We start from the raw sequence: 20,915 nt of genomic DNA, 5'->3' as shown, positions 1-20,915 counted from the left end.
CGGATTACCCCCTTTTTGGGGTAATGTACACGCATGCGCATACAAGGTATACCAGGCCGCCTTGTTCAAGCGGCCTGGAATCGAGGCTATGTGTTTGTGTGTCTGTGTGTGTGTGTGTGTCTGTCTGTCTGTCTGTCTGTCTGTGTAGACTGCTACAGCTGCTCAAGGATGAATCAAGTGCAAGTAAGAGTTTCTATAGGCTTCTAGTCATGTTTACTTGGATTTTAATTCGTGGATTTGCAAAATAATGCTTCGTTCTCGAGTTATGACAAGTTTTGCTTACTTGGAATGCCATTGCAGCCTTTTCAGAAGAGTACGTAGCCAAACTTGTTTACCGAGTGTTGCTACTCTACTTAGTAGTTAGCTTTGCACTAGAACGCTAGCTATTGGTAGCTGCAAGAATGAGAAGAGAGCTGTAAGGCTCTGCTATTTTAGACTTGAACTTTTGGCATCGATGTTTTTAACAACAATCATGGTTGATCATTACCCACTCCTTGAGTTTGCATGCAGCAAAATTAATTGTTTATCATGTCATGTGTATAAAAGCTATTAGACTCTAGTAGCTTTATGTTATGTAGCTTTAGCATCTCCACCGAGGCATCAGCACCTGCGGTGCTTTCATTTTAATTAGTCTCACGAATCAACCGCACCTCTCAGGACACCGAGAGGCGCGGTTGATTCGTGAGACTCACATTTTAATATGGAAAATCACATTCTTCTGGTTACACAATGACTTGTTATGCTTTATGGTTGCAAGTACAGGTAGATTTAAGTTGCTATTGTTAATGCACAGCAGTCTCGCAAGCCAGCCGTTACAATCAGCAGTTGATCTTATCACTCTACAAATTAATTGTGGCCTTAGGTACCAATTAAAAAAAAAGTAACTTTAATGAAACTTTGCAAACAGATGTTGCTATATACGCACGATTATTAAAATACTGGCTACCATGTAAAATAATTATCTGTCTCTTTAACCTAACAAATTCTACCAATTTTGTTGCTACAACACAAACAACAAACACTAGAGCACAAAAATATGAAAATAACAACTCCCATAGCAATACTAACACCAAATGAAATAGGATCAAAACATTGAAACATTGTCGCACCCAATGCTGCCACACAAGAGACAATTAATGTTGACAAAACACACGAGTAGCAGCCCAGAATTGTGAAGTTGCGACTCTGCCTTATTTTCCAGCAGTAAGCAATTGGCCAGTAACTTCCGATCAAAAGGAACAAGACTCCAGAAAGAAGGCACAAAATATAACCTTGTTGAGGATTACAATAATAATATGGATCTGGATTTGGATAAGGCTGATAAGGCTGATAAGGGAGAAGGAGTGCTGTAAAGAATAGAGAAACACTGTTAATGGATGTTCTGTGCAAAAGAATGCTCCCCTGCTATAATAATTGTGACAATTCCCCCAGCATATAGGAGCAAAAACACCACAAGGCACAGCCCCGCTGTATGTGAGTAACAGTTCATCGTTAATGAAAATCACATTTTTCTGGATACACAATGACTACACAATGACTACACAATGACTACAACTTATAGCAGGCTGGCTGTAAGCACAGCATTAGCATTGCTATTGTTAAAAAGCAACTTTTTGTGAGGAATTATCCAACATTTAAGTTTTGCTCATAACTTCAGCAGCTAATCTTATCACTCACAATATTTACGACCAATTCCTAGCCATAGAAACACAAACTTCTCTAGACTGAATACTTCCGTTCCTGCATTCACTTCAGGAGTGTCTGGTAGCAGTGGAGGATTCTCTATTGGCGGCTGTGAGTTGGCCCTACCAAAATCTATCACTGAAAAAGGAGGAGGAGCACTTGGTCTTGGAGCTGGAGGTGGAGGAACACTTGGTCTTGGAGCTGGAGGTGGAGGTGGAGCAGCACTTGGTCTTGGAAGAGCTGGAGGTGGAGGAGCACTTGGTCTTGGAGCTGGAAGTGGAGGAGCACTTCGTCTTGGAAGAGCTGTACTATATTAATTAACAACAATCAGTATTCATTATACCAATTAGCAGTGGCGGATCCAGAGGGGTTCCAGGGGTTCCATTGAACCCCCCTTTTACTTTTCTCTTATTGCTGACTAGTTTTGGCTGAGTGAGCTATTTTTGAGGTTACAGACAGCACCACATGTGGCTATTACTGTGTTTAACTCTCCAGGCCAGACACAGTTACATGCAGTAGTAGTGAAGAAGTTTGTTATATCAACCACTGACAAATTTTATTGGGACAGTGCATGGGCGTTCTCCAAAAATTTTGTGCTGCCGCGCCACACTTCAGACTTTGGAACCCCCCTTTTCTTTTCCTGAATCCGCTACTGTATCAGCTGTACTACAGCTGACACAATGGCGGATTCTATTCAATAGATATAGCCTACCTCTACAGCGGTGTAAAGCATCTCACCTTGATCATGTAGCGTGTGATATGATGGAGGAGGCCCTTCATGTTGATACTGGTAGCTGCTTTCTCCCACTGCCACTCTTATGCACATTCGCTTAGATGGACGTGGCCCGCCTCTGGCGCATGACAAAGGCTGGTTGGGTAAAGATCGTAAAACCCGCCCACCTCACTGGCACAACTAGCCTCGATTCCAAGCCGCTAAGAAAGACGGCCTGGTATACATTTTTTTTTTTTTTTTTTTTTTTTTAGCCTTTATGGCATACACTGTTTACGCATGCGCCAGAATTACCCAGAATCTGGGTAATCGTAAATTGCAGTATATTTATCAGTATTCTTATTCCGCATTAGTTTGTAAAACATTGATATCCGTTTCATTTATAATGATGTCATTGAAAAAAGAAATAGTTGTGTAATGGTTGCTACCTTCTCTTCTGCTCTCGCGTACGCGTTATCCTGTGTTGGAAAACCAGGTCTAGTCTTGAAAGACAAGCAGCTGGAGGCGTTGAAGTGTCTGTACGCTGGTGTTTATGTGGGTACCGTACCGACCGGCTATGGCAAGTCCCAGAGCAAGTCCATCTGCTTTCCAGACACTCCCTTTCTTGATTGATGTGAAGCTTGACAGGACCAGTGCACCTCTCTCTGAAAGAAGTGTTGTGATGGTGATTTCTCCTCTTGTTTCTCTGAGTGAAGCCATCTTCAAAGTGTTGGTGTGTCTGTTCGACGTTCAGTGCCATTCTCTCTGGAAGGAAGTATTGTTGTGATATTTGCCGAAAATTGGTCACAGAGTAAGTACGTGGTATCTGATCCGAGAACTGTGTGGCCTGAATGTGTTTACAATCCGAGGGACTTGTTGCTTGAGTGTGTATCCGGACTTGTTGCTTGAGTGTGTATTAATGGATAGTGCTTTCAATGGTAAATCTATTGTGTAAGTCAATAAGTAGTCCTCACATTATGTTACGTCACAGCCACTGTACTTATCCACATTTATTTATTTTTTACCCACAGGTTTAACTAATTTCTGATGAGATTAACTGTCGCCTGAGTGTGTATCCGATCCGAGTCTCAAGTTAATAAATAAATCTACAGAGCTGATGTTTTACTTAGCTGTCTCTGTCTACAGTATATACAGAGAGAGGTAGCCTCTTCTTTTTCTTTTTTCTGTTCTTTATCACAATAAGATAAAATACTGTTTTAACGTTCAATGAGATAAAATACGGTAAATAATAAATTAATTGTCCACCCACGCGCCAACAGTAAATACCAGGCCCACTATTCAAGGGGCTGGAGTCGAGGCTATGGCACAACACTCTACCCGGGGATTGGAAACGACCGCCCACGCCCTATGTAAAAGGACTGACATCCGGTGAAGCACTCCGTGTAATTATTGCGCTCGCAAATAATTACATGGAGGACTGCGCTACGGTTTTGTATCCCTGGTTTCTAGCTCCCCTATCCACTAGAGATCACTCAGGGCCTGGGAGATACTTGAGAGAAGTAAGCTTATACCACTGACAAGCTCTAAGTCCGTTGTCTTTACTCTGTTTCCAATTTTTTTGAGTTTAGCTTGAATTACTCTATGTCAACTTTTCTCTGTCCCTCCTGTGAAGTCAAAACAGCAAAGGACATTGCTTGACTTGGTTATTATGTATCTAAGTGCTACATAGAATGGCTTCATGCTATAAATAAGCTGTACTGTTCATAAACGTTTGCAGTATAGTCCTTCAAACTGCTTTAGTATACTTTTAGACACACCACGGGCCTGTCCCTCCTACGACTTCATAGTAAAGGCTATTTCTTCTTGCATAGCATTTATTTGCCTAGTAATAGTGGCTGCGTTGCTTAGTCGATTTTTTAGAGCTAAATTCTCTTTACTTTTTAGAAAAATCAACATTAAAAATGATCAATTTCACTGTTTCTATGTACAGCACATTGTAGAGCAGTCAAGACAGGTAATGAGCATGCTGACTATAAATATAATCCTTTGTAGTTTTAGCCACGCCCTATAACGCGGAATGCTTCACGCAAAAATTTCGTAAAAATTTCGTTTTCAATCCCCTTTCTTTTGTATCTCTGCTTTACCGGTCAAAATGTTGTAATTTTTACAACAACTATCTGGGAGGGAGCGTGCTATCAACTTGTGAATGTTGCATGATATTGGATTCTGTGGCAGATTGGATAGTATCATGAATGCGATTATCCTTTGATGTTGTGCTGAGCTGTTCAATTAGTAAAAAAAAAAAAAAAAAAAAGGTTTAAAACAAGCTATATAGCATGTAGGACTGAGTAGTATCCATTGATAGACCCTCTGGACTATCTTGGTAGCCATAGAATATTTTCGAAGAGGAAGCAGCAAGCCATTTGTGTACACAGGCACTTCACAAGTGGACACAAGCTCTACAATAGTCTACACGCTTGCTAAGCAGCTTAGTTGACCAGAGTGCAGCTTTTAAAGGCCACACATACTTCCATCGAGGCAGCAGCAAGGCATAAAATCGATGGTTAGTTTGTGCACAGCCATTGACCCACGCCCATCTCTACAAGCCATTATATAGCCACTTCATTTGGGGCGGAGATAACATCAAGCTAATTTGGTGGGTTGGGCTCAGATGCAAACTAAAGTGATGGAACTGTTCCAGACTTTCCAGATTGTGTGCGGCTGAACGGTAAAGGGGTATGCAACCATTCACAAATATCAGCTTGCAGTTTCAACATACAATCATAATCATGAGCAATAGATAGTACAACTCTCTAACAAATTCTACCAGTTTTTTTGCTACAACAGCACAAACAACAAAATAATACTAGAGCACAAAAACATCAAAACAACAGCTGCCATAGTACTAGCAACAACGGGTAGAATTAAAACCTGGTAATCTTCAAGAAATGAACAGATACTGTTTGGTTGCAGAAGGACATTATGTTTCTCATACAGTTCCAGGCCCAATGCTGCCACACAAGAGACAATCAATTCTGACAAAAGCCACGAGTAGCAGTCCAGCATTGTGAAGTTGCGACTCTGCCTTCTTTTCCAACCGTAAGCAATTGGCCAGCAAATGCAATTAGTGGTCATGAGCTAGAAAAGAAAGTTAAACACCACTATGAACAGCGTATTCGGGAAGTGAAACACTCAACTTTCACACCACTAGTCCTCTCGTCTACTGGAGGCATGGGAATAGCTGCAACAACATTCTACAAGAGACTTTCGTCGATGCTCAGTGAGAAGAGAGATGTACCCTACAATACAATGATAGGGTGGATACGATGCCAGTTGAGCTTTGCTCTACTGAGGGCATCCATTATAGCAATTAGGGGTGCCAGGTCATCACGAAACAGACCAGCTAAGGATGCACTTCTTGAGCCAATCGAGGTCCAGGTTATCGAGGGACACCTAGAACATAACTAACTGTTTTTTATTCAACCTCTTTTACCTTCACTTGTTTTTTATAATTAATTTTTTTACTTTACTTTCATATCAAAAAAAATTAGTGGTCATTTTACTATGCCCACTACTCAGAAAAATCTGACCCGGATTAGGTGTGGTGTAAACGGGGCTTATAACATAAATTATGAGCAAAAGCTGTGTACCGTACGGGTGGAACATTTTGAGAGTGGAAAATTTCATGCAACTCTTTTATTTGGAAAATTTCGCAGGTAGTAAATTTCGGGGAGTTAGGGTGTGGCACTATCTCGCTTGCGCATACGAAGCCTTCCAAGGGTTTTTTTTTTATAATAATTCAGCATATAGCATAGGGTATACACAATTAGCTAGTAGCTAGATGTAAAGTGCATCCTAAACAGAAAATATTTAAACACACTGACAGTAACAATATCTTCTATATTGTACGTACTAACAAGTTTGTTCCATAAAGTTACAGCGTGTGGAAAGAATGAGTATTGAAATTTTCGTGTTTTGCAGCCACCCACGAAAAACGTGAAATTAAAAACACCTCGAAATGTTCTACCCGTACGGTATAATAACAAACATTGGTTATGGAAAATCACATTAATTATGACTACATAGCAGCAGGTTGGTTGTAAAAACACATTAAATAATACAGAAAGAGCAAACACGATGTCCAGAATAAAAGAGTGTCCACAATTTTTTTAATTTTAATAGTGATCATTACAGCTTCCAGAAGCACAATAATTATACACACACACTTAATTAATCTAACAAATTAATAAATGTCTCTTTAACCTCCTAACAAATTCTATGTTGCTATATACGCACGATTATTAAAATACTGGCTGCCATGTAAAATAATTATCTGTCTCTTTAACCTAACAAATTCTCCCAATTTTGTTGCTGCTACAACACAAACAACAAACACTAGAGCAGCACAAAAATATGAAAATAACAACTCCCATAGCAATACTAACACTAAAGGAAAGACTGTCAAAACAGTGACCGATTGTTGCGCCCAATGCTGCCACACAAGAGACAAATAATGTTGACAAAACACACGAGTAGCAGCCGAGCATTGTGAAGTTGCGACCCTGCCTTATTTTCCAGCAGTAAACAATTGGCCAGTAACTTCCAATCAAAAGGAACAAGACTCCAGAAAGAAGGAAGAAAATATAACCTTGTTGAGGATTACAATAATAATAATCTGGATTTGGATAAGGGTGAGGGAGAAGGAGTGCTGTAAAATCAAAGAAACACTGTTAATGGATGTGCTGTGCAAAAGAAAGCTCACCTGCTGTAATAATTATGACAATTCCCCCGGCATATATGAGCAAAAACACCACAAGACACAGCCCCGCTGTATGTGAGTAACAGTTCATCGTTAATGAAAATCACATTGTTCTGGCAACAATGACTATAACTTAATAGCAGGCTGGCTGTAAGTACAGCATTAGCATTGCTATTGTTAAAAAAAAGCACACATAACTACTTGTTGTGAGGAATCATCCAACATTTAAGTTTGCTCATTGATCTTATCACTCACAATATTTATGACCAATTCCTAGCCATAGAAACACAAACTTCTCTAGACTGAACACTTCCGTTTCTGCATTCAGTTCAGGAGGGTTTGGTAGCAGTGGAGCATTCTCCCTTGGTGGCTGTGGATTGGCCCCACCAGTACCAAAATCTGTCTCTGAAAAAGGAGGAGGGGCACTTGGCCTTGGAGGAGCTGCATTAACAACAATCCAGCATTCATGATACCAATAGAACTAAAAAAAAGTCTATTTGTGTTGAGTTCGGCCCTGGAAGTTATGTGGTCAATTATGGCTTCATTTATGCTTTATGTGGTGGACAAGTATGCCTGGGACTTCTACATGGAAAATGCTAACTTTTAGCTGGTTGGAGCTTACTAGCTCTACAGCATATAGATAGAAGCGCTTTTTAACAAGGAATCCAATGGTATATGAAACTTTGAATTTCAGTGAAGTATGACAAAGTTATGACAACTTTATAAAGGTCAAACTCAACACAAATTAATATACTTTTAGCCTAGACTACCTCTACAGCTCTCACCTTGATCATGCAGCGTGTGATATGATGGAGGAGGCCCTTCATGATGATACTGGTAGCTTCTTTCTCCCATTTTAACTGCTGTGCACTTTCGCTTAAATGGAAACAGAAGGGAGCGTTTAGATTTTTAGCTTTTTGCACAGCGGCTAGGCTAATCACTGGCAAGATCGTAAAACCCGCCCACCTCACTGTCAAAATAATCATTTTCCATTTAGATCTATCTATATATAATTATTCACTTACAATCCGGCTCATAAATAATTATTATGAGCGATAGACAACTCTCTAACAACAGTTTTTTTGCTACAACAACACAAACAACAACACTAGACTAGAGTATAAAAACATAAAAACAACAGCTGCCATAGTACTGGCAACAACCAGTGGAATTAAAAGCTGGTACACTTCAAGCTCATCAGACAAACAGGTGGCGAAAGCGTTGTTGGTGGCAGAATGGCGTCACATTGCTCATATAGTTCCAGGCCCAATGCTGCCACACAAGACACAATAAATACTGACAAAAGCCATGAGTAGCAGCCCAGCATTGTGAAGTTGCCACTCTGCCTTCTTTTCCAACCGTAAGATATTGGTCAGCAACTTCCAATCAAAATAAATAGGACTCCAGAAGCAAGGCACAAAATGTAAGCTTGTTGGAGTTGACAGACATCATAAAAAGGCTGATGGTTGGTTTTGATAATCACCATTACTGTTAAATCAGAGAAACATTGTTAATGGAATTGTGCTCTGTATATGAATCCTCACCTGTCACAACAATTATGCCAATGCCCCAGGAAAATAGGAGCATAAACACCACAAGGCACGGTCCAGCTGTATGTGAGTACAAGCACAATAGTTGATCATTTATGGAGAGTGGCATTCTTCTGCATGGTTACACAATGACTACATAGTTAGCATTACTATTAAATACAGCGAGGGCAGACATGTGACAGAATAAAGGTTTGAGGTTTTACACAGCGGCGGTATCACTGCACCGGGTCCACTCACAATATTTACGACCAATTCCTAGCCATAGAAACACAAACTTCTCTAGACTGAACACTTCTGTTTCTGCATTCACTTCAGAAGTGTCTGGTAGCAGTGGAGCATTCTCCCTTGCAACAACAAATGTATAGCAGCTGTGGACCAACAAATCTGTTCCTCAAAAAGGAGCACTTGGTCTTGGACCTGTATTGACAGTATTCATGATATCAATAGATCTAGCCTCTCTACAGCTGTGTAAATCATCTCACCTTGATCATGCAGCGTGTTATATGGTGGTGGAGGAAGCCCTTGCACTTGATTATGACTTATTTCTCCCATTTCTCCATTGCACTGCCCTGAGAGTTTTGCTGAATGCGCATGCGCATGTGACACTCGCGGTACTATCTCGAGGCAATTACACCCTCGTCTGTAGAGAGAGTCAGAATGAATTCATGCACGTATGCACAGACACAATATTTGACCATCTTGGCGGTCTATAAGAAAACATCGGCCTGGTGACAAAGGCTACACCCACTACCACATAAAATAATGTTATGGGACAATCACAGGAAATTAAGTCAATCATCCAACCATAAATTACTAGGAGCATGCAGAGCATGTTTGGGGCGAGCGAGCAATTTGTGTATTTGTTGTACAGTGCATGATGTGGTAATTTAAGTTTATTTATCGAATGAAATAAAATTAGTAGAGTGCCACCTCTATCACCGGATACTTACTATTATCGAACACTGTCCGAATACTGTCCAGACTTTAGCAAAATGAATGAAGTAGCTACTGTACTGAACATCTATCTATTGCCTGATATTTTTGCATGAACACACCCACAAGGGGTTCTGCACATGCGTGTAATGTTACATTGAAGCTTATGTCTGGGTGTGGTTTTACATAATCTTGATCGGACACGATAATTGAGTGTCCGGTAGACTTGCTTCTACTTGACGCTGCTCCAAAATGAAAGAGAGACAAGCAATTCTACTTGCTTCCTATGCTAAGCAAGGTATATATATAGATCCTATCTCGCTTTGTGAAAACTTATACAACAGGAGTGGTTTACCTTCAAAGTTTTCATGTCCGGTTATAGAGGAAGCACTCTAACAGTGAATATAAACCGAGTAGTCTGATGCAGTGGATTAGATACGACTTCCCTGTGCCAGCTGTATACCTGTGACAATTATTCTGAGTGGTGTAGGGTTGTTGTGGTCTTTGACTGTGGTGTAACATCAAGATTCAAGGTGAAACATATGTATGAGTGAAAGTTCAGCATGAAAGAGCTGGCTATACAAACTAACATGAGGAGCAAGGAGATTTTATCACTTCTTGCTGGACCCAAATTACAAGATAGTATACTGTGAACAATCTTTGCTGGGTAAGTAAGCTACTCTAGCTCTGACCTGTTGTAAGCGTGCCTGTGTGGCCTCAGAAGTTTCCATCTGAGCTAGTCTGACCTGCCGTAGTGCTGTATTGTCTAAAGGTGCCTGTGCAACTTCAGAAGTCTCCATCTGAGCTGCTCTGACGTGTCGTAGTGACTGGTCTCGATCTCTGTTTTGTCCTGTTGGGCTAGCAGGTAAAAAAAACACAAGACTTGGAAGTGAAACATGGGAAGTAAGCTGCTGTGACCTCCTGCAGACGTACCTGTGTGATCTTAGGCTCAGAAGGTCACCATCTGAGATGCTCTGATCTGCTGTAGGCGTACTTGTAGCCTCAAGAGTCTCTATGTCTTGTCTGAGCCACTTCGTTCCTGAGTGTAGCTAGCTCTTGTGCCCATGCGCAGCTTTCACGTAAAAGTTGGTAAAGAGTCACGGGTACAAAAAACAAATATCGTGCCGGTCCATGACACACACACACACACACACACACACACACACACACACACACACACACACACACACACACACACACACACACACACACACACACACACACACACACACACACACACACACACACACACACACACACACACACACACACACACACACACACACACACACACACACACACACACACACACACACACACACACACACACACACACACACACACACACACACACACACACACACACACACACACACACACACACACACACACACACACACACACACACACACACACACACACACACACACACACACACACACACACACACACACACACACACACACACACACACACACACACACACACACACACACACACACACACACACACACACACACACACACACACACACACACACACACACACACACACACACACACACACACACACACACACACACACACACACACACACACACACACACACACACACACACACACACACACACACACACACACACACACACACACACACACACACACACACACACACACACACACACACACACACACACACACACACACACACACACACACACACACACACACACACACACACACACACACACACACACACACACAGACAAAATTGCAACAGTCATCACTAGGAAGGGACTCGCTTCGCTCGCCCCAATTATACAAGTGCAAAACATTTTGTGAAAAAAATGGGGAAGAGTGAGGTTGAGAGCATGTGCACTGAAGTAACAAAAAGTGTGCAAACAAGATTGTGGGCTGGTATATAGTCTTTGCATGCTCCAACTAGTTGAGGGTGGGGGCTCAATCTTTGCGATTCGATATACACAAAGGGATAATATTGTTGTAACACCATCCAGAATAAACAATATTTCTGACCAATTTCCAAGCCATAGAAACACAAGCTTCTCTAGACTGAACACTTCTGTTCCTGCATACACTTCAGGAAGGTCGGGTAGCAGTGGAGCATTCTCCCTTGGCGGCTATGGATTGCTCTCTTGGGCCCCAAAACCTGGAAGAGGTGGGTCTTGGGGGCTGCCACGGTATTGACAACAGCATTCATGATACCATGTACCAATAGGCTATATAGCCTACAACTGTGTAAAGTATCTCACCTAGCTTAATCATTCCACGTGAGATAATCATTTGTGTTGCCATGGTTGGTAGCTTCTTTCTCCCATAATATCGAAAAGAGAGTATTGTGAGATGGTACCAATTATTGAAAAAAGCATCTGTTTAACTTACCACAAGAGACCAAAATGTTTTAGGGGGAACTTCTGAAGGACTGTATTTCAATATAAAAACTTAAAGAGATATGCCAGACCAAGTCTAGTGCATGTATATATGGCCAATTAATGTGAATTGCAATGGTGTCTCGTTATGCAACACCCATGCATTCAAAGGTCCTCCATGCTATTGTGGATGCAATGTTAGCCAAATTCAACAAATTCTATTGGCAAGAGATCTGATGCACAGCAGTTTGAGCTATAGCTAGCAAGCGACGAGCAAGTTGAATTAGACAGAGTTTCAGGTAACAATAGAGATCACAGAAAGACACACTGACAAAACAGAACATGCATGCAGGGTATAGTGCACAGAGACGCGCAGGGCCTCTTTACAACAAAAGAACTATTGTACAACAAAAGACTACTAAGGGAGGCTCTGCTCCAGGAAACTCAACAGAGATAATTACTAATAAACATTCCTAACACAAACTATGGTAACTACACAATAACCAGTAATTAAGTCTAAGACACATAACTAATAAATTCTTCCCAACATTTTACGATATGAGCACAAACAAACTGAGCTGCACAACACAAACAAACATGCACAGCTACCACCAACAACTAGTGGCATATACAGCATGTACAAATGGATCGTATCATAGGCCTATCATCATTAGCATTGACACAGTGTGCCGTTAGTCCTAAAATCTGTAAAGCACTCGTAGCATCGAGGTTGTGTGTATAGTTGGACATGCAAGACCCGCTCAGAAAATGCAGGAAGAGTTCACTGTGGGCATAGACGTCCACGCCTATAGCCAGGGGCAGAGAGAAGAGCATTGTCAGCAAAAACCACAAGTAGCAACCCAAGAGTGTAAAGTTTCGACGAAATTTCTTTTTAGTACATTTGTTCCAGCCGCACACAAAACATCTGTACGTTCCTATCAGGAGAAACAAAACTCCAGCCATCAAGCAGAGTATAGCCGGGGAAGCTCCTATAGCTCCTATCCATGCAGATCTCCAGAGACTTAGTGCCAACAAAATTTATAGGCTCCATTTAAAAATTAACCTAACCAGTCCACAAGGTGGTATAAAACTGGTTAAGTCATTAAGTTCGATCATTCACCCTTAATGACGACTGTGGACTGGCGTGTGGATTGCCTTCCCGGGCCCCAAAATCTGTCACTAGAAAAGGTGGAGGGGCCATGCACTTAGTCTTGGAGGAGCTGTATTAACAACATCAGTATTTTTTTATAACTTCTCCGCTGTGTAAAGCATCTCACCTTGATCATGCATGAGCTTCTTTCTCCCATATTCCACGTGCAACTGCGCCTGCGCGTGAGTGCTGGTTGGGTAATGCAAAGAGCTGGAATTCGAGACTCGCACTTGGCTCTCCCATGCAGTAGAGAGGGATTAGAAACGGAAGTGATTCACGTGATGTTTTGCAATGAAGTCTACGTAGTGGCTCTGGGACCATTCTTCATAACCCCCGCAATAGCCCGGGAAACTTATTGTGTTCAATGCATACATCTCAGAGCTACCCCCATTACTGAATCACATGCCCCCTGATAGTAGATATCAATTGGAAATGAAGAAAATGAAAATACAATCTCAATTGTCGTGAAGTAGCTAGAGGTACACAAAGTGCTTTTTCATGCTTGTGTTCCTATAGTACCTATGATATAGCTAAGGCTGTGTAACTAAATAGTGTCCTGTGTCCCAAATGGCCTCAAGTATGAGATAAAAGTTGATGTTTAGCAGCAGAACTGCTCGTGGACTTCTTACAGAGAGCAAAACAACTCTCATGAATTATTCATGTTAGCCCTTGTTAAAAAGTAAGCCTCGATTAAAACCGCGGAGATATATGGATGGTACTTCGAGGGTACTTCTGTTTTCAATCCCTACTCTATCTATGGCTTTCAAATATCACGTGACCTCAAATTAGAAAAAGACAAATTTGTATGGTTTTTCGGTTATGATGACTAAAAGGAATAATAGCCTGAGAAACTACAAATTGACTTTGTGTGGCTTTAAACAAACAATCCTAATATGGAAAATCACATATATAATTTATATTCTTCTGGCTAAACAATAATTATAGCAGGTTGGTTGTAACATCTATCTTATTCTATATGCTTATGGTTGTAAGTACAGCTAGATTAAGAAACATGTCCAGTTATTTTGCTCAGCAACTGATCTTATCACTCACAATAATTATGTACCGGCCACCTCACCCACTCAAATTAAAAGGTCCCTGTACGTATATATTAATTAAAACTGTCTTCTATATTATTTTAGACACTAGTAGATAAGATCTACATGGGAAGTACATGGGAAAAGTGCCTCAGAGCAGGTATACTATGGGACTTAGTATACCTGCAACTTACTTAGTATACCTAGTATTCTGTTTCCAAGTAATTGTATTGTAGTCAAGCATCGGGGGCAAGGTTTGGGCATGCGCACTAGTATCTAAATGAGTTAGACACTGTTTTGTCGGTGTCCATGTGATTTAGAAGCCCTCAGCCACTTGTAGTACCCTCGCTACGCTCGGGATACTAAATCAGTGCCTTTGGGCTTCTAAATCCCATAGACACCTCCAAAACAGTGTCTAACTATTATGTATTATATTACGGGTAATTTTCCTGGGGTAAAAATTCATTCAACTCGAAAGCGATGATTTTCGTGGAGTAAAATTTTCATTGCGGTAAGCCACACCTATGTTTTCGTGGAGGTCAGCTTGCCCACGAGAATAACAAATATTTTCCCCCATGAAAATTACTCGCTATACGGTAAATAAAAACATTCTAATACCTAAGCAAAGCAAAACATGGCGAGAGTATTAGCACAGCGCAGTTTGCATCACTCGTTTTAATAGTGACCATTATACAGCTTCCAGAACCAATAATCAATCACATAAAATAAAATAAAACACTAAACTAACAAATTCTACCAATTTTGTTGCTACAACAACACAAACAACAAACACTAGAGCACACAAATATGAAAATAACAACTCCCATAGCAATAGTAGCACCAATTGAAAAAAGATCAAAACATTGAAACATTGTCGCGCTAAATGCTATTGTCGCCATCAATGCTACCACACAAGACACAATCAATACTGATAAAACACACGAGTAGCAGCCTAGCATTGTGAAGTTGCGACTCTGCCTTATTTTCCAGCAGTAAGCAATTGGCCAGTAACTTTCAATCAAAAGGAGCACAACTCCAGAAAGAAGGCACAAAATGTTACCTTGTAAAGGAATACATATATAGAGTCTGACCTGGATCCGGATTTGGATAAAGCTGATAAGAAGAAGGGAGAAAGAATGCTGTAAAATCAGAGAAACACTGTTAATGGATGTGCTGTGCAAAAGAACGCTCACCTGCTATAATAATTGTGACAATTCCCACGGCATATAGGAGCAAAAACACCACAAGGCACAGCCCTGCTGTATGTGAGTAACAGTTCATCGTTAATGAAAATCACATTTCTGGCTATACACAATGACTATAACCACTTATAGCAAGCTGGCTGTAATTAGCATTGCTATTGTTAAAAAGCACACATATCTACTTGTTGTGAGGGATCATCCAACGTTTAAGTTTTGCTCATAACTTCAGCAGCTGATCTTATCACTCACAATATTTACGACCAATTCCTAGGCATAGAAACACAAACTTCTCTAGACTGAACACTTCTGTTTCTGCATTCACGTCAGGAGTGTCTGATAGCAGTGGAGCATTCTCCCTTGGCGGCATGAGATAATCATCTTTGTGCTGGTATATAGCTTCTTTCTCCCATATTCCGCTTGCAACTGCGCCTGCGTGTGAGTGCTGGTTGGGTAAAGATCATTAACAATCTCGCCCCATTTTTATCAATTCAACACTTTGAGCATTACTTCTACAAAAACACCACAACAACTAGAACAGAGTATACAAAATATGCAACAGCTCCCATTGTAATGTATTAAACAACAACAATCAAAACAAGTAGCTCAGCTGCCATTGTTACTCAATGCTGCCACATAAGAGACAATCAATACTGAAAATGAAATCCATAAATAGTAGTCCAGCATTGTGAAGTTGCCACTCTATACATGTCAGTAATTTGGCCAGCAACTTCTTCTAACACGACTCCAGAAAGAATGCTAATAATGTGATGTTAAAGATTACACGTATCTACCAGATCCGAGGAACGCTGAAAAGAAGAATTGGAGAAACACTGTTAATGGATGAATTTGTGTTATACAATATGCAAAATAAATGCTTACCCTGTCACAACAATTACGATAATTCCCTCAGGCCTCATAAATTATAACATCACAAGGCAGAGTCCAGCTGTATGTGAGTATTAAACAATCATCTTTTTTATTATGGAAAATCACATTCTTCTGGCACACAATGACTATATAGCAGGTTGGTTGTAACTCTACAGCTAGATTAAGTTGGACCAACATGTTTAGAAAACAAGATTTTGCTCAGCAGCTGATCCTATCACTCACAATAGTAAATATGTCTACCTGGCGTGGTACAATCTCACAAAGGGTCCCTGTATTATTAAATGATGTGCAATGCTGTCTTCTATAATAATTACAGCACTCCCAACGATATAAAAAACAAAAAAAATTACTCGTGAGTGAATAGCAAACAGATGTTGCTATAATTATACGCATGATTATTAAAAGACTATATAGCTGCCATGTAAACAAATTTTGCGAATACATGTACCTCAAGAACAAAGTTAAAATATCCGTCTCTTTAACCTAACAAATTCTACCAATTTTGTTGCTACAACACAAACAACAAACACTAGAGCACAAAAATATGAAAATAACAACTCCCATAGCGATAGAAACACTAAATGAAAGAACGTCAATACATTGACTACCCATTGTCGCACCCAATGCTGCCACACAAGAGACGATTAAAGCTGACAAAACACACGAGTAGCAGCCGAGCATTGTGAAGTTGCGACTCTGCCTTCTTTTCCAGCAGTAAGCAATTGGCCAGTAACTTCCAATCAAAAGGAACAAGACTCCAGAAAGAAGGCACAAAATATAACCTTGTTGAGGATTACAATAATAATACGGATCTGGATCTGGATTTGGATAAGGCCGAAATGAAAGAAAGAGTGCTGTAAAATCAGAGAAACAATGTTAATGGATGTGCTGTGCAAAAGAACGCTCACCTGCAAAACTAATTATGACAATTCCCCCGACATATAGGAGCAAAAACACCACAAGGCACAGCCCCGCTGTATGTGAGTAACAGTTCATCGTTAATGAAAATTACATTTTTCTGGCTACACACAATGACTATAACTTATAGCAGGCTGGCTGTAAATACAGCATTAACACATTGCTATTGTTAAAAAGCACACATATCTACTTGTTGTGAGGAATCATCCAACGATTCACTAATCTTATCACTAATTTTATTACTCACAATATTTACGACCAATTCCTAGCCATAGAAACACAAACTTCTCAAGACTGAACACTTCCGTTTCTGCATTCACTTCAGGAGTGTCTGATAGCAGTGGAGCATTCTCCCTTGGCGGCTGTGGATTGGCCCCATCAAAATCTGTCACTGGAAAAAGTGGAGGGGCACTTGGTCTTGGAGCTGGAGGCGGAGGAGCTGTATTAATTAACAACAATCAGCTTCATAATTATGATATAGCCTACCTCTACAGCTGTGTAAAGCATCTCACCTTGATCATGCAGCGTGTGATATGATGGAGGAGGCCCTTCATGTTGATACTGATAGCTCATACCTTCTTACCAGGAATATCCCTCAAAATTGTCTCTCTTCCCGGTATCCCGGCTAAGGGGTATAATTTCGAGCACAAAACACGTTGGAAATCCATGAGCCTGGCAGGATGTGCACAAAACCCACAAAATAAACAGGGAATTAATTAACAATCAAAATCTGTCACTGGAATGATGTTACTTTTTTGTAAGTATTTTTATATTGGTCATCTAATTTCAAGCACAATCTTTGATTCTACCAAGTAAATTTAATATTAGAGGTTGGCAGGTACGTCTGATAGCTTCTTTCTCCCATTTTTCCACTTGCTGTGCACTTTTCGCCTACATGGGCGTGGCCCGCCTCTGGTGTGTGACAAAGGCTGGTTGGGTAAAGATCGTAAAACTCGCACTGGCAACATGCACTCAATTAGCCTCAATCCCAGGCCGAGTTTTCGCTTTTATAACGGTTAGGCAAACAACTAGGCCTGGTACTTGTTGTCTGCGCATGCGTCAGTCGTTTGCCAGATTCTGACAAATGGATATTCTCGTTCACTTTCGTGACATTTATATTCGTGTACTATCGTGTACTAGAAGTCAGTTCCCGTTTTATCATTATTGGAATGGCTCTTAGCTGAAGCTTCTCTCTTCTCTGAAGCTTAGAAAACATTATTCTGAAGACTGAACAACAAGGGAAGAGGTATAAAGCTTTGTCAAGCTTGTTAAGGTCAGATATTTTGTGTGGGCCCTATGCTATCAAATCTTGTTCATGTTTGGTATTAAAGATCTAGGTAGACTATAGTATCATCATTAATATGGTGGATCAAGTGAAGAGTGTGAGCTAGAGAACTTGGTGCTGCCATCATCAGCTCGTCGACAATGACACTATAACCTGTTTAATACGAGAAATTTAATATGTATAGATCTACACTATTTTGAATGTCTACTTCTCTGTACAGGAGCAATGGCTACTATCCAGCTATCCCAACATTGTTCCTCTTGGCTATACTAACGGACGAGACTGGACAGTTTAAGGTAAGGGTTTAACCGTGTTTGGTTTCTTTAATATTGTCCTATACTTACAGGACTGGAGTATGACCTGCTCGTTCGAGCGTTGCTGGGTAGCTCAGAGGCATCAAGAGAATCTACGTTTTCTCAAGCAAAGTTTAACTGAGTTACGAGTTGGGGCCTAGAATCAGAGAAGTCTTGCAGCCTGCTAAATCGTTAAAACGTAATTTGAAGGCATTCAATCATCTTGAAATTGCCCTGGGTCACTGTAATCATGCTGCAGCACAACTGGCAACTCCCCAGGCCCTTGTGAAGCAGCTCCCTATGTGCATCTTTTGTGTAGTACTCACTCTGTGCATTTTCTGTGTACAAATTTCGATTATTGAATATTTTTGCCGACCACAAATACAATGAAAATTTGACGCATGCGCAGACAACTAGTACCAGGCCTAGTTGTTCGCCTAACCGTTATAAAAGCGAAAACTCGGCCTGGGATCGAGGCTAGCACTCAATATACAAATATCAGCTTGCAGTTTCAACACACAATCAAAAATCATGAGCGATATAGATAGTACAACTTCTAACAAATTCTACCAGTTTTTTTGCTACAACAACACAAACAACAAACACTAGAGCACAAAAACATCAAAACAACAGCTGCCATAGTACTAGCAACAATCAGTGGGATTAAAAGCTGGTAACCTTCAAGCTGCTTTTGAGACGGACACTCACTTATTCCATGCAAAAGGGCTTCACGTTGCTCATACAGTTCCAGGCTCATTGCTGCCATACAAGACACAATCAGTACTGACAAAAGCCAAGAGTAGCAGCCCAGCATTGTGAAGTTGCCACTTTGTCTTCTTTTCCAACCATAAGCAATTGGCCAGCAACTTCCAATCAAAATAAATAGGACTCCAGAAGCAAGGCACAAAATATAAGCTTGTTGTAGTTTACAGACATCATAAGGATTAGGGTTGGTTTCGATAATCACTATTACTGTAAAATCAGGGAAGCGTTGTTAATAGAATTGTGCTCTGTATATGAATCCTCACCTGTCACAACAATTATGCCAATGCCCCAGGAAAATAGGAGCATAAACACCACAAGGCACAGTCCAGCTGTATGTGAGTACAAGCACAATAGTTAATCATTTGTGGAGAGTGGCATTCTTCTGGTTACACAATGACTACATAGTTAGCATTACTATTAAATACAGCATAGGCAGACATGTGACAGAATAAACGTTTGAGGTTTTACACAGCGGCGGTATCACTGCACTGGGTCCACTCACAATATTTACGACCAATTCCTAGCCATAGAAACACAAACTTCTCTAGACTGAACACTTCCGTTCCTGCATTCACTTCAGGAGTGTCTGGTAGCAGTGGAGCATTCTCCCTTGGCTGCTGTGGATTGACCCCGGCTCCACCAAAATCTGTCCCTCGAAAAGGAGCACTTGGTCTTGGACCTGCATTGAGAACAATCAGTGTTCATTATATATACCAATAGATCTAGCCAGGGGCGGATCCAGGAAAAAAACAAAAGGGGGGGGCTAGCTAGAAAGGGGCGAAGCCCCGTATGAGGGCGGCAGAGCCGCCCAGGGCAGCCTCGCCGGAGGCGATTTTTTTGCAAGATTTAACCTTTGAACTTTCATATTAATGAGTAGAATACGTTGACCTCTGCACTTACTTTTAATACTACGGTGATACTGTACTGATCAGATGTACGTACGTACGTACAGCTAGCTAGCTAGCTAGGTACGTCCAGCTAGCTACCCTAGATCCTTTATACTCCTAGTAGCTGTTGTCTAGCATCTCTCAAGTGATTTCAAGTGAGTCTACAGATGCATAATTGGTGGCAAAATTGTTGTAGAGTCAGACTACAACACATGGTAGTTTTTTCAAAAGGGGGGGGCTTCAGCCCCTCAAAATCACCCCTGGATCCGCCCCTGCTAGCCTCTCTACAGCTGTGTAAATCATCTCACCTTGATCATGCAGCGTGTCATACGGTGGTGGAGGAAGCCCTTGCACTTGATTATGACTTCTTTCTCCCATTTCTCCACTTGCATTTGCTGTGCACTGCACTGCGTGAGAGTTTCGCTGAATGCTCATGATCACCTGCGGTACTATCTCGAGGCAACACCCATTGTGACAAATGCTACACTAGCCTCGAATCCACGCCGATT

At 41.0% G+C, this 20,915-nt stretch overlaps 2 protein-coding genes and 2 long non-coding RNA genes across 7 annotated transcripts; 1 reads left to right on the top strand and 3 right to left on the bottom strand.

Moving 5' to 3' along the window:
* Nucleotides 1-6,471: 6,471 nt before the first annotated feature.
* LOC135349728 (uncharacterized) lies at nt 6,472-8,078 on the bottom strand. Of its 2 annotated transcripts, XR_010398992.1 has the most exons (5): nt 7,898-8,078; nt 7,368-7,553; nt 7,116-7,181; nt 6,700-7,061; nt 6,472-6,616 (listed from the first exon to the last, which is right to left on the bottom strand). It is a non-coding gene; the product is annotated as an uncharacterized LOC135349728 (long non-coding RNA). The 2 variants fall into 2 exon arrangements; XR_010398991.1 differs by having other exon boundaries at nt 6,472-7,061; nt 7,898-8,075.
* Nucleotides 8,079-8,320: 242 nt separating this feature from the next.
* Nucleotides 8,321-18,090, bottom strand: LOC135349726 (uncharacterized). Of its 3 annotated transcripts, none has more exons than XM_064548330.1 (4): nt 17,689-18,090; nt 17,424-17,615; nt 8,657-8,722; nt 8,321-8,600 (listed from the first exon to the last, which is right to left on the bottom strand). In XM_064548330.1, exons 1-4 carry the CDS (start codon nt 17,747-17,749, stop codon nt 8,485-8,487), a joined length of 435 nt encoding a protein of 144 aa, XP_064404400.1. In that variant the 5' UTR covers nt 17,750-18,090; the 3' UTR covers nt 8,321-8,484. The 3 variants fall into 3 exon arrangements, 1 of the variants encoding a protein (XP_064404400.1); XR_010398982.1 differs by lacking the exons at nt 8,321-8,600; nt 8,657-8,722 and adding exons at nt 16,686-17,112; nt 17,167-17,232 and having other exon boundaries at nt 17,689-18,077; XR_010398983.1 differs by lacking the exons at nt 8,321-8,600; nt 8,657-8,722 and adding exons at nt 16,686-17,112; nt 17,167-17,232 and having other exon boundaries at nt 17,424-17,600; nt 17,689-18,077.
* Nucleotides 18,091-18,243: 153 nt separating this feature from the next.
* On the top strand, nt 18,244-19,176 carry LOC135349731 (uncharacterized). The gene is made up of 3 exons (XR_010398994.1): nt 18,244-18,449; nt 18,682-18,757; nt 18,808-19,176. It is a non-coding gene; the product is annotated as an uncharacterized LOC135349731 (long non-coding RNA).
* Nucleotides 19,177-19,257: 81 nt separating this feature from the next.
* Nucleotides 19,258-20,857, bottom strand: LOC135349725 (uncharacterized). The gene is made up of 4 exons (XM_064548329.1): nt 20,715-20,857; nt 20,022-20,198; nt 19,783-19,848; nt 19,258-19,726 (listed from the first exon to the last, which is right to left on the bottom strand). Exons 1-4 carry the CDS (start codon nt 20,839-20,841, stop codon nt 19,311-19,313), a joined length of 786 nt encoding a protein of 261 aa, XP_064404399.1. The 5' UTR covers nt 20,842-20,857; the 3' UTR covers nt 19,258-19,310.
* Between the last annotated feature and the right edge of the window lie 58 nt (nt 20,858-20,915).

This window comes from Halichondria panicea, chromosome 16, assembly GCF_963675165.1.
Source record: "Halichondria panicea chromosome 16, odHalPani1.1, whole genome shotgun sequence".
Lineage (NCBI taxonomy): Eukaryota > Metazoa > Porifera > Demospongiae > Suberitida > Halichondriidae > Halichondria > Halichondria panicea.
This window is presented reverse-complemented; position numbering and strand designations above follow the sequence as displayed.

Bases quoted from the DNA above. Each gene is read 5' to 3' on its own strand.
- LOC135349725 (XM_064548329.1), bottom strand. From the start codon at position 20,841: ATGAGCATTCAGCGAAACTCTCACGCAGTGCAGTGCACAGCAAATGCA. The intron at 20,199-20,714 runs GTGAGATGATTT...TTCTCAATGCAG, and splicing joins TGACACGCTGCATGATCAAG to GTCCAAGACCAAGTGCTCCT. The intron at 19,849-20,021 runs GTGAGTGGACCC...ACTCACATACAG, and splicing joins AGGAATTGGTCGTAAATATT to CTGGACTGTGCCTTGTGGTG.
- LOC135349726 (XM_064548330.1), bottom strand. From the start codon at position 17,749: ATGAGCTATCAGTATCAACATGAAGGGCCTCCTCCATCATATCACACG. The intron at 8,723-17,423 runs GTGAGTAATAAA...ACTCACATACAG, and splicing joins AGGAATTGGTCGTAAATATT to CTGGACCGTGCCTTGTGGTG. The intron at 8,601-8,656 runs GTGAGGATTCAT...CTGATTTAACAG, and splicing joins TGGCATAATTGTTGTGACAG to TAATGGTGATTATCAAAACC.